General features: G+C 47.4%; 1 protein-coding gene across 1 annotated transcript; it reads left to right on the forward strand.

Moving 5' to 3' along the window:
* The first annotated feature begins 358 nt into the window (after nt 1-358).
* Nucleotides 359-1393, forward strand: FOXL1 (forkhead box L1). Its single transcript, XM_003272514.4, has one exon. It carries the CDS (start codon nt 359-361, stop codon nt 1391-1393), a length of 1035 nt encoding a protein of 344 aa, XP_003272562.1.
* Nucleotides 1394-13781: the final 12388 nt, after the last annotated feature.

Consider the following 13781-nt stretch of genomic DNA (forward strand, 5'->3'; position numbering starts at 1 on the left):
AAGGAATAGCCCCAAAACCGATTGGCTGGTATCAAAAAGACACGTGGAGGGAAAAGCTTGGAGTTTTTCAGCAATGAAATTTTAATTAATGTGGGTGGGCTGAGAACACAAGGACTGTTTATCATAGACAATTTATTTTCCAGGCTAAGTCAACATATAACAGCAAACTTACAACAATTATTTAACATTTTTAAAGTCATGAAGAAGGGACAGAGCACGGAGCGGCCGGGGAGAACGGCAGAGCCAGAGGAAGAGGCACGGCTGGCTCCCCGGGAGGGCCCTTGCGGCGCGGGGCGCAGTGCCTAGGCCGCCCGGGTCTCCTGCGTTGCGGGGAGCGCAGCGCAGGCTCTCTCTTGCCATGAGCCACCTCTTCGATCCCCGGCTGCCTGCCCTGGCCGCCTCGCCCATGCTCTATCTGTACGGTCCCGAGAGACCCGGGCTGCCTCTGGCCTTCGCCCCCGCGGCTGCTCTGGCTGCCTCCGGCCGGGCCGAGACCCCGCAGAAGCCTCCCTACAGCTACATCGCGCTCATCGCCATGGCGATCCAGGACGCGCCCGAGCAGAGGGTCACGCTCAACGGCATCTACCAGTTCATCATGGACCGCTTCCCCTTCTACCACGACAACCGGCAGGGCTGGCAGAACAGCATCCGCCACAACCTCTCGCTCAACGACTGCTTCGTCAAGGTGCCCCGCGAGAAAGGGCGGCCGGGCAAGGGCAGCTACTGGACGCTGGACCCCCGCTGCCTGGACATGTTTGAGAACGGCAACTATCGGCGCCGGAAGAGGAAGCCCAAACCGGGCCCCGGGGCCCCGGAGGCCAAGAGGCCCCGCGCCGAGACGCACGAGCGCAGCGCGGAGGCGCAGCCGGAGGCGGGGAGCGGGACAGGGGACTCGGGCCCCGCAATCCCTCGCCTGGAGGCAGCGCCCGCGGGCCCCTCGCCCCTCCTGGACGGCCCCTCACCGCCGGCGCCCCTCCACTGGCCGGGGACCGCGTCCCCGAACGAAGACGCCGGTGACGTTGCCCAGGGCGCAGCGGCAGTGGCGGTCGGCCAGCCAGCGCGCACGGGGAAAGGCCCGGGGTCCCCTCTGCGCCCCGCCTCCCGTAGCTCTCCGAAGAGCTCCGACAAGTCCAAGAGCTTCAGCATAGACAGCATTCTGGCGGGAAGACAGGGCCAGAAGCCGCCTTCAGGGGACGAGCTCCTAGGGGGTGCCAAGCCTGGGCCCGGCGGCCGTCTGGGTGCCTCGCTCCTGGCCGCCTCCTCCAGCCTCCGTCCGCCTTTCAACGCTTCCCTGATGCTCGACCCGCACGTCCAGGGCGGCTTTTACCAGCTCGGGATACCCTTCCTCTCCTATTTCCCCCTGCAGCTTCCCGACACGGTACTCCACTTCTAGTAAAGCAAACAATGGCACGGTTCTTCTCCCTGGCCCAGCCTGAGCCTCCGCTGAGCGAAAGGCCACAGCTCCCACCCGCGGAGGATTTTAAAATGATCTTTGCCTGGGTCGGCCTGTGGGTTCAGGAAAGTATTACCAACCATTGAGCGCAGGTGGGCGCGCTCGCCCGCCTTCTCCGAAGCAAACTTTTCCCAGCAACCGGGCGCAGCTACGGAGACTTAACAGATCCCCGCGGGGTCATGGGCACCGCACATGGGCCCTGCAGGGACCTCTACCGCGGGAGATTCCTTGACTTTTGGTCTGTCTAATGGAGTATGGTCTTCAGCCGCCCACCGCAGGTCCTGCGCGTCCCGGGCATGTAAGGGCCCGCAGACCACCCAAGGCAGGCCGTACAGGTGCAGTGTGGTCCTTTCGACCAGCGACCCCCGTATGACTGTCGCCTGCTTCGCTGTTGCCGTGTGGCTCAGGCCTTGGTTTTGAGCCCATCTGGGTGGTGGGTGGTCACAGCTGACTTGAAGTTGTGGAGGTGTCGGGGGTGACCCCGGGTTTTCAGGTTTTCTGGGAGATGTAGGGCGCGATGAGGATTTATGACCTATGTTCAGGTATAGAAGCTGATAAACCACCCAGAGCAATAACACTTTTATTTTAAACAGAGAATTTTTCTCTTAATTTCTTTCTGGGTGGTAAAAGGAACATGTTTTATTCTTTGCATAAATATTTGACTCTAAGCATTGACCTTTGAAAATGCCTGTATTAATAACTTTTATTAAGAAAGTGCACTCTATATAACATCTTCTTGCATTATGATAGCTCATTAGCCAATACACATGCAGCTATGTAACGCACAACAGCAGACGTCCTATCCTTTTGCTTTTGTTTTTAAGGGATCAAAATATTTCAAGGGATACCGTGAGGAAGGGTGTGAGGGGGAGGGGGTATGCCTTGGACAGTGTCAGAGTTTTGATTTCCATCTTTTTTCAAGATCCAGGCTTGGTGGTCGCTATATTTTTCAGAAACAGATAATGAAGGACTACATTTAATGTAAAAAGTTGGGTGAAACAACCAAAAGCAGATGCAGAGAGAGAAAGAGGGATGAATGCGGGGGAAGAATAAGGGGACGTGCTGGTGTCACCTGGAAGGGGCCTCTCTGGGCCCCAGAGGATCTGAGGCTTGATGGCAGGAATCTCCCAGACACCCCTGGCCCCCGCACTCCCTGCAGTTGCCAGCTCTTCCCTCCCAGCCCTGCCAGGAAGGCCTGGAGGCTGATGCTAAGTCAATACCTTAAAGAGGTGACTGGCAGTCTGGGGAGGGGAGCAAAGCTCTGCAACAAAAATCTGATTAAGAACGTTGAGTTGTTCACAACCAACTTCAGCTTGGAACTTCGGGGACATGAGACCCACCTCTATGCCATCTCTAGCTGGGTAATCTTCGAGGCCCTGAAATGCAGTTTTCTGAACCTCTAAGTCACTTTTATTTTATGTCATGTGATAAAGACACAAGTAGTCACGCATTGTTGGAAACAGGCTGGGAGGGAGGTCTTTAAGATCGCTTTTAAAATAGTTTCCAGGACTTGTCTGAAAATGATGACAAACTTTGAATTCAGAGGGCCTGTTGGTCAATGTGTTGGAAAGGACATTTCAGGCCGGCAGAGTAATTGGATAATTCGTAGGCATAGAGGTGACTTTTGGAAAATTCATTCTCATATCCATGCTGAAGCAGGCTTCCACGGCTGGGTTCTACCCAGGCCAGTGGGAAGACTCGGAAACTGCAGGCCAGCCTTGATTGGAAGAACTTCCAGGAGGTGCCATTGCTGAGATCCAGGCTCACTGTGATTAACTGAAAATGTGGTGGAAGGGCTGTCAGTGGATATTTTGTTATCCCAGACTCTCAGCCTCTGTGAATAAAGTTGTTTTTTCATTAACCTCTCAGTGACTGGTTCAGTGGATTACTGGAGGGAAATAAACAAACAGTGTAATAAGAAAGAGGAGACTGGGATTATATTTGGGAGTCGTGTTAGCATCTCAGGAGGCTCTGGCTTCCGAGGGGTAAACACACAGATGGAGGGGAAGGAGTGGAGAGGATGCTGGGCCCAGGAAGCTGCCTCCATATCAGAAAGCACGATGAGTTAATTCTGCCATATTGAATCGGTTTTTAATCTGTCCTTTTTCTTTTTGTGTTTCATATGTTATCTTGGAAGGTTTTGTTAATTTGTGATGGCTATGTTTTGAAGAAGCAAATAATTTGATACTGCAGTTTTAAAAGGATCATATTTTAAAGTTACTATTCCAAAAAGTATTGTACAAGTGTTACTTTTATAACAGAAAAAAATGCAGATGTGTCCACTTTGTGTGTTTATACATGCATAAAGAGAAATTCTATCTAATCCCCACTTTCATCTGGTTTAGAAAAGCTAAGACAAACGGACAGTGAGGCCATTTTTATGAAATCTGTATAATTTCATGTGTATTCCTTCCTCCCGAACCAAAAAGAGGAGCTTTGGGTCTTACCAATCCGAATAGCTGTTCTATTGATCCAGATTTAATCGTTGGCTCAAAATTATGGCTCAGTAAGGTCAATAGTTTCTGCTGTTAATTAAAACAAAATCTCAGCTATAATTAGAGTGAGCCAGAGGCAAGCTCATCATTGTGCTCCTATGCAATCTGAAGGAATACCTCTCTGCTCTTATCTGAACAAAGGGAACAGATCTGTCTTCTGTAAATGATCTTTGGTTCAAGCCCTGATTACACACACACACACAAACACATACTCTCACACATATGAGTGCACTGATCATAATGAGTATATGGCAGGTACGTGTATGATAACTAAGTGTGTATGCATATGTGCACGTTTATATATGTGTATATACATATATATACATGAATGTGTAGCGGGGTGTGTATTTGTTCTGTGTACATGAATGCTCATAAATGTATCTTTTTTGAATATACCTGAAACTCAGATCAAGTACGGAGTCCTTTCACTTTAACCCAACTATTGATACTATTTGAAAGATTTTGTTTTTCTATACAGTTTTTAAAAATAGATAATAATTTCTATACAGCATAATAGTTTTGTTTCTCTATGTAGTATGAACCAGGGATAACTTTATTGTTCTGTGTTATTATAGTGAAACTAACAGATTTTATTTAAACATCGCGGAAGACAGCCGCTTTGAGAATTTTTCCCTCTGTTCACAAGGACAGAGAACTTTACAAAGGACTTTTGCTCTGCCTGGCCTCATCTAGTTGCTGGCTCTTCTAGAAACAAATGGCCTCCTGGGCCTCCAATGAACCATAAGAGTTTTGAGAACCTGAACAGGACCTTCTTAGCCATTTTCAGATTTAATTGTGCCCGTTTGAATGGTGGTCTTCACCATTTCACTCAAAGTAGTGAGTGTATGCCCGTGTGCATGTTAAAGAATTAGCCACATATAATTATTGTTACAGCTGAAAGCCAGAGCCAGCCTGCCCAGACCCTGGCAGGTTAATGTTAACATCACAAAAGTGGGTGACGTTTCCAGTAACCAGCTGCAACCGGGAGTGAGAAAATAGGGGGAGAGCCATGATTTTGTGCACTTCCTGGCTTCCTGGTGGCTGGAGTCTTGCTTCCATGAAATAAAGGTTGTTTCATGGAATGAAAAACATAAATGATACAAAGCAAAGTTTGTCCATTAAAAATAAAGAGCGTGAGTTTGTGGAAAAGTAAGATTCTTTTGGCTCACATTTAAAGCAGTTTTTTAAATACGCCTGAATAGCCACATGGCAAGCTGTCTCCTCTGCTGGTCCTTATCCAGAGGCCCCAGTACTGAGTTCTTCAGGGCTCAGGCAGGGGCTACAGTTGTTTACAGTGACCTGGAGTGGGGCCTGATCACTGGAGCGGGCAGTGTGGGGCTTGGGCTGAACTGGGGTGAGAGAAGTTCTGTCCCTTCAGATGGCATCCAAATGCCAATTGCACCACGCAAATCAAATGTGTGGCTTATAGGCCAGATGTAGAGTCAAGCTCAGGCTCTCCACTATGGGGTGCAAATGAAATCTAGGGGGGTCACAGTCAACTCAGGTATCTTTACACTAGCAGTGGGGGTGGAGGGAGGCAATGGGACAAAGATTTGGTCCCAAGCTGTTTTTTTCCATTGGGTACAAGAATCATCGTCCTGGCAGGAAATAGAAACCCACTTAGATGGCTCCATGGAAAGGATCAGGGTGGAAGGACTAGTTAAGGAGGACTGGGCTGGGTGAAGGAAACCGCCAGTGATTAGCAAGGGTGAGAACAGCTCCATCCTGCCTCTGCCCCCTCAGCCCGCAGCAGGTACCACCTTCAGAGCTGGAGTGGAAAGTCACAGTGCTGGAGCAGACGGCAGGGAAGGGAAATACCCCACCTCTCCTTCTCCGCCTTCCAGCCTCATCTGATGCCTCCTATGGGCTGAAACCTGCCAGAAGCCCAGCCTGCAAGGGAGCCCAGGTAATGCTGTCCATAGGGGTCAACCTGCAGAGGAGGTGACAAGGGGCTGAGAATGGACCAGGGAAGGGCTGGGCAAGCTGACTGTGACCAGCACACTGGGGGTCCTTCTGCTGGGACCAGGAAGTTGCTGCTGCCCTGACCACACCTTGATATATAAGAACCAAGGCTGGGATGTCCCAGACAATGCCTGCGGCTGCATCTGGAGTTCAAGAAGACTGGAATCTGCCATCTGGCAAGCTTCCAAGAGAAGCAGGATGTAGATACTAATCTGGGTCCCTCTTAGGTGGGCAGGGCCTCAGCCTGAACTGAGCTCCAGAGAGGGCCTGCTCTGGCCATGCATCTCTGCCTGGATGTCTTGGAGTCTGAGAAGTTGCTGGACTGCCTGTGATTGTGCACAGTAGCAATGGTTTTTCTTTCTCTCTTTTTTTTTTTTTTTTTTTGAGGCTGAGTCTCACTCTGTTGCCCAGGCTGGATTGCTGTGCAGTGGTGTCATCATAGCTCACTAGCCTCAAACTCCTGGGCTCAAGCCAGCCTCCTGCCTCAGCCTCCTGAGTAGCTGGGACCATACATGCACACTATTACACTTGGCTTATTTTACAATTTTTATGTTTGCAGAGAGGGGTCTGGCACGTTGCCCAGGCTGGTCTTGAACTCTTGACCTTGAGTGACTCTCCCACCTCAGCCTCCCAACGCACTGGGATTATAGGGGTGAGCCACAGGGCCCAGCCTTCGCTGGGTTGTGTGGCTGATTCTGTCCTGCCCTTCTGGAATGTGTGGACCACATGTTGGCGAGGGCATCCTCAAGCCCAATCAAGAAGAAGTTGGGATGAAGAAAGGGTCTCCATCCCAGGGCAGTGTCCGTGTTAAGCCCACTTGGAAGGGTGAGGAAAACACCCTGAAGTTCACGAGGTCATGTGGACTTCAACAGCGTGAACTTTAAGGAACAGCTCATGCCTTTGCAATGCGCAGCAGAAAGTATTATGAACCTCATGCCACCCACAGCTCTTGGCTTCTCATGTCTCCCAGGGAGCTGGTCACCGTCTCCTATCCACCTCTTCCAGGTCCACCCCAACACACCCAAGAATGGGAACAGTTGCTGTAATTGCATCTTATTGATTCCTTACCCCTCAGTAATTGATCTAGTCGGGGTGAGGTGGCCCCGGAAGAGTGTTCCTTAACCTGGATAAGAGTGTGGCCTTAGAGCGCATCAGACAGAGGCTAATAATGCAGCTGAGCCCTCACTTGCTGTTGACATTGGCACAATTACCTAACTCTTTTGTCCCTTAACTCCTGGCAAGGGTACAAACATTAGTAACTGCCTCGTAGAGCTGTCATGGGGCATAAATTAAATAATGGTTATACATTCATGACAACAGCCTGCCCTGGTTCTCATCTGTAAAGGAGGAAGAATAATCTCTCCTCCTGCATGAGACCTCATCAGAGTTAAATTAGTTGATGTTTGTAAAATGTCTGGCATACAGAAAACACTCAGTACATGCTAAGTCCTGTGGCTGTATACAGACGTAACCTCTAGTCTCCATTCATGACTTCTCTGTTCAGCAACAAAAACACGAACAAACAGCGCTGCTCATGTTAGAGAATTCTGTCAAGAACGGAAGGGTCCTGGGGCTGATTTCTCCAGTTCTCCTGCCTGGGCAAGGTGGGATCCATTTCATCTTTTTGTTGCCAGGTTTCCTCTCTTGAGATGATCCAACCGTTTGAACACGAAACCAAAAGCAAAATAAGCTGCTACACACGGCAGGGGATCTTAGGAAAACCATAGGAGAGATGATTTTCACAGGCTGGAGGAGAGTAACATTCCTTTGGTGCTTCTTTGCTTTGCCCAGGCGGTACAAGGAGCCTAGAGGAGACTTCCCAGGGCTGACTGTCTAGCCATTGTGAACTCAAGGGCCTTGGGAATGAATACAACTCTTTATTTCTGCCCCCCAGCACTGAGACCATTCCTATATGCCAAAACAGAAGCTCCACCCCTCTCCTGGGGAGAAAAGGCCTAGCCTGGAGGAGCAGTTTTCCCTAAACTCATGCATTTCATAGCCCGCCTTATAAAGTGTAGAGTATTTCTTTTCAATGCTGTAGCTAAATATAGCAGGGCTTGGTCAGCTAGAACATTTTTAGAAAGCACATTACAAATCAGGAATGTTTTGGAGAAATAAATAAACTTTCCCACATTTTTGGACTTTGAGTCGGCCCTGCGGCCTCCATCTTGAGAGCATGACTGGTGGGGAAATGATGAATAATTCATCACTGGCACTGCCCAGGGCTCTTTCTGGAACCCTGAGTGTAATGGGCATTCTGCATTGACTCAAGTTGTGGGACAAGGATGGATCTGCAGGGAGACACTCTCAGGGGAAGGGCAGCACCCTGTCTCCATAAGGGCCACTCCGTGGCATAAGGAAGAGCAACAAATGTATCTCCAGTGTGTTGCGTTTCTGACTCAGCCATTTTGGGAGGTGTTCACTGCAGCATCCGAATGTGATGAGAAGAAACCCATGAGGCTGTGGTTCCCACCTGCTCTGCACCAAGGATGACCTGGGAGTTTTGGATTCGCCCAGCATCTGTGTCCTGACCCCAGACCCTGGTTCACTTGGCCTCTGGTGAAACCAGACAGGTGTATTTTTATAAGTTCCTCAGGCAATTCTGTTGATTCTGCAACCAGAGCTGAGAACCCCTGCAGTCAGGTATAGATGCCACTGGGTGCATTTGTAGGGGTAAAGAGAAGACCTACTCAGCATTAGCTATCATTTCTTTCTTTTCATCTGTGCATATTTATATACAAGTTTTGTTTGTTCAGAGTGGACTCTCAGCATCCTTCTGTGACCTCAACTACCTTTTTTCTTTATTCTGTGTAGATTTGTCTTTCAGTAAAATACCACTGTAGAAGTTATATGTGGTCATACAGGAAATGCGTAATATTCAGAAAGGTGGTAAAAAGGCAACAAACCTTTTTTACCTGTAGCCCCACAATTACTTGTAATAATCCTACCTCCAAGAGTGTATGCTTGGTATTTCCAATGTATTTTGGTATTTCTTTTGGTATATCATCTTTCTCTAACTTGTTTTTATTTCATTAATGCTACCACAATTACCTCCACCACCACAATCATCACTATCATTATCACCACCACCATCATCATCATCATCACTGTCGCCACCACCGCCGTTATCATCATCACCACCATCACCATTATCACCACCACTACCATCATCACCCTCACCGTCATCACCATCATCATTATCACCACCATCATTATCATGACCACCACCACCATCATCATCACCATCACTATCACCATCATCATCATCACCATCACCATCATCACCACCACCACCACCATCACTATTAACATCATTATCATCATTACCACTACCATCATCATCATCATCACCATCATCACCCTCACCACCATCACCATCATCGCCATCATCATCACCCTCACCACCATCATCACCACCATCATCATCATAATCATCACCATCACGATCATTATCATCACCATCACCATCATCACCCTCACCACCATCATCACCATCATCATCATCATCACCATCACCATCATCATCACCACCATCATCATCACCCTCACCACCATCATCACCACCATCATCATAATCATCACCATCACGATCATTATCATCACCATCACCATCATCACCCTCACCACCATCATCACCATCACCATCATCATCACCATCACCATCATCATCACCACCATCATCATCACCCTCACCGACATCATCACCATCACCATCATCATCACCACCATCATCATCACCCTCACCGACATCATCACCTTCACCATCATCATCACCGCCATCATCGTCACCCTCACCATTACCATTACCATCACTATCATCACCATCATCACCACCACCACCATTATTATAACAATCATCACCACCACCACCATCACCATTACCATCATTATTATCATCATCATCATCACCACCACCCTTCCCACCACTGTCATCATTACTGTCACTAAGTTGCATTTCAACATTGCCTGTGCAGTGCACATGCAGAATACTGGGGACAGAGAACTCCGCAAGTCACACTTCTTTTACCTTAATTGCTGACAGCTTGGTAATGGAGACAGGTGAGTGAAAAATATTTATTTATTAAAAGTTTTAATTTTGATATAATTGAAGATTCACAGGAAGGTGCGAAGAAATGTACGGGGAGGTGAAAGAGACTTATTTTGTACAAGAATTTTCGTATCCACTTTCTCATTCTCTTTTAACCACCTTCATGTGAGGTAGGCATTACCATTTTCTCCACTTACACACACACTAACACAGGGACACTCAGAGAGGGTTAGGTGGCTTTTCTTAAGGCACATGGCTAGTCAGTTTCAGAATTAGTCCTGAAATTGAGAGTCTAGCACTCCCAGCCCTCTGGTTCATTCTGACCTCCTGCTGTAGCATCTTGCACCAGGGATTGGGAACAAAGACTTTTGCCAAGTGACCCCTGGTTGGCAGGTCCAGTCAGTGACTTTGCTGTCCTGTCCATCATTATCATGGGGGGACCATGCTGGCTTCTCTCTCTAAGCCCTGTCAGGATCTATTTCTGTTTTCAGGTTGATTTTTATCCTTCCTGAAATTACACGAATAACTGTGGGTTAGAATTGTGACTTCTGTTGTCTGTGTAAACCAGTGAATCTCGATATGGGCTAAGCACTGAAATCACTGTGTGTCTGTGTGTGTGTGTGTGTGTGTGTGTGTGTGGCGGGGGGGAGCAGCTTTAAAGGTGCTGGGAGCAGTGTTGCAACCCCAAATGGTATTTCAAAAACCTTCCCAAATGATTCTAGTGTAAATGATTTTGGGAACCAGTGGTTTTGACATCATTAAGGGAAGGCTTGACATCAAGTGCCCAGATTATTCAGAAAAACCACTTGGCATGAAGGAACAAAAAAGTGGGTTCAGGGCTGAAAGAAACAGCCCAACTCTTTGGTATTGCAGAAGCCCTGTACCCTCATCTCCTTGTCCACACTCTTGGGAGAAAGATTGAACACACAATCTTTGCCCTATATCATATCATTTAATCATTTCAACAACTCCAGGAGGTTGGCTAGAGTCTCTCCGTTAGACAGATAAGAAATTGAGGCTGGGGTGTGGGACTTCATGAATAGCACACAGGAAGAGGCTGAGTCAAAAATTGAGGTCAATTTCTTCTAGAACCCTTGCCGTCCTTCACACCATCTTCTATGCTGCCCATACTAGAGTTTCACAAATGTTAAAACACATTTCAGTGCAGCGTAAAGGAAGTGCATGCCTTTAGGAATATCTATAGAGGAAGAGGGTGGTTTACATTTTTCCATGATGAAGAACATGACTCGTACCTAGTGGTCTTTGTAATCGGCATAGTTTATCATTTCTCATCTAACGAATAGTGATTGCCACTAACTGCCAGGCTGTGATATGCCTTAGGAATATGTCAATGAACCAGACCCAGGTCCTGACCTTCAAGGGCTCATATTCTGATGGGAAAAACTAGAGAAGCAAATTGACACGCGCCAGCCATCTAAGGCAATTTCGACATTTATGGTTACTCAAAATCTTTTAAACACTCTTCAGTTTCTGATAGATTCACATACTTCAAATCCTACCTTCTCAACATAAAACAGGAAGAAAGCCCTGCTTGTCTCTGTGTGCTAGCCATCTGGAGCCAACCACCGAGACATGCAGTGGCGAACCTTGGATTTCTCAGGGAGGCAGGTGAGCAAAGGAGAGGGCGTGGTATGCTGGCCTTGTTGATGTGGACCGTGGAGGTGGTCCTGGAGCCGATGGCTGTGGCAGCCCCTTTCTGTGTGATTTGAAGGGTTCTGATCCTAGAAGAGGCAGCAATTTCCTTGGTGCTCATTTCTGCAGTATAGTGCAGGGAGTCGCCCCTGGAAGCTCAGCCTCAAATCTGTTTTGTAAGTTTTGCAAAGATTCTATAAGCTGCGTGCATCCCTTAATATAAACACTTTCTGTGTAAATGAAGGAGAGTTTGAAGTAAAACCAAAGCCAATAAGGATGATAAGATATATGAGGTGCTAATAGTAATTTTAATATTTTCTGATTACTTGGCCTCTGCTTGGATTGCTCTAAGCACTTTATATGTACACAGTATTAACTCATTTACTTTTCCCTGTCAGGAACTATTGTTTTCCCTTATTTATAGATGGATGAGGTAACAGAGGTTTAAAGAGCTTAGTCATTTGCCAAAGTTCACGTAGCTAGTAAGTGGCAGGGCTAGAGTCTGGATTCAGACTCACTGGCTTTGGAGCAATGCCTTTAACCACTGTACTCCACACCTCCTGTTGTTTGAAGCAGCCTTCTATGGCCTGAGGGCTCCTTGCCCCTATCCTTATGAGCCAAAGAAGTAGAGCAACCAACTCATCCCAGTTAGCCTGGGACTTTCCCAAGTTATTATTGAAAGCCTGGGTCCCAGGAAACCCTTTTGTCCTGGGTAAGCTGGGATGGTTACTCACCTGATGGAGAATTACTCCATGGTCACACTATGGAGAAGTGTTTCTAACCCAACCCTAAAGGATTAGTAGAAGCCACTTGTACTTTTGTTTCCTCCACGAGGACCTGAGCAGGGACTGGAGCTTCTTCCTCTTTTTATCCCCAGCACATGACCAGGGCATGTTCTCTGCCAGGTGCTCAATGTGTAGTTGTTGAGTGAGGAGATGAAGCAAAAGTTGTGCTGAACATCACTACACCCAACATGTGAAAAACAATGTAGTTTATTCTTATTGAATGATGACCAGATGCCAGGAACCCAACTGAGTATGGAGGATACATCTGCGAATGACACACAGGCCTTTGCTTTCAGTAGGGAAGACAGTCAATAATGGGATGATGATGGTGATGATGAGGATGCTGATGCTGAAGATGATGATGATGATGGTGGTGATGACGGTAGGGATGTTAATGACAGTGATGAGAAGATGGTAATGGTGATGCTGCTGAAGGTGATGATGATGATGGTGATAATGATAATAGTGATGATGATAGGTGATGACGAAGCTGATGATGATGATACTGGATGATAATGGTGGTGATAATAATGGTGATGGTGGTGATGATGATGATGGTGGTGGTGATGATAATGATGGTGATAATGATGGTGATGAGAGGATGGTGATGGTGGTGATGATGATGATGGTGGTGCTGATGATAATGATGGTGATGATAATGATGGTGATGAGAGGATGGTGATGGTGATGGTGGTGATAATTGTGGTCGTGTCAAGCTCTGTGCTGAGGTCTTTATATGCATGTTCTCTTTAATTTTCAAGCAAACCTAGAGGGTAAGTACTATTGTGTCTAATTTACTAGTGGTGTTCTACTGTTAGTTTCTCCAGGCGGAAAAGCCAGTCCTTGGCAAAGTATCATACCAGGTAGGCGCACCTATCTTTAAAGTTTTTAGCCACTTTTCGGTATCATCTAACCAGGCGTGAAAGTAATAGGAATACAGAGCCAATGCCTATGGGCTCACCTCATAAAGAGAAAGAGACAGGCAAGGAAACACCCTCTTATCAAACAGCATCCTACACAGAAGTCCTTGGTCTGCACGGCACATCACAACCATCTAGGGAACTTAGCAAAATGTGATACATGGACCGTGCCGTCAGAGATTCTGATGTATTTGGCTTGAGGTTGGTGCACACTTACCTGGTGATCTTAGTGCACAGTCATGGGTGGGAGCCATTAATCTTACAGAATCCAGCGCTGGTCTAGTACAGTGGTCCTCAACTGAGGGCAGTTGGCAATGTCTAAAGACAGTTTTGGTTGTCATGACTGACAGAGGGATGCCACTGTCACGCCACGAAGCACAGGACAGCTCCTCATAGCAGAAAACTATCTGGTTCAAAATGTTAACAGTGCTGAGGTTTGAGAAACCTTGTATAATCCCTCTTTGT

This window comes from Nomascus leucogenys, chromosome 2, assembly GCF_006542625.1.
Source record: "Nomascus leucogenys isolate Asia chromosome 2, Asia_NLE_v1, whole genome shotgun sequence".
NCBI lineage: Eukaryota > Metazoa > Chordata > Mammalia > Primates > Hylobatidae > Nomascus > Nomascus leucogenys.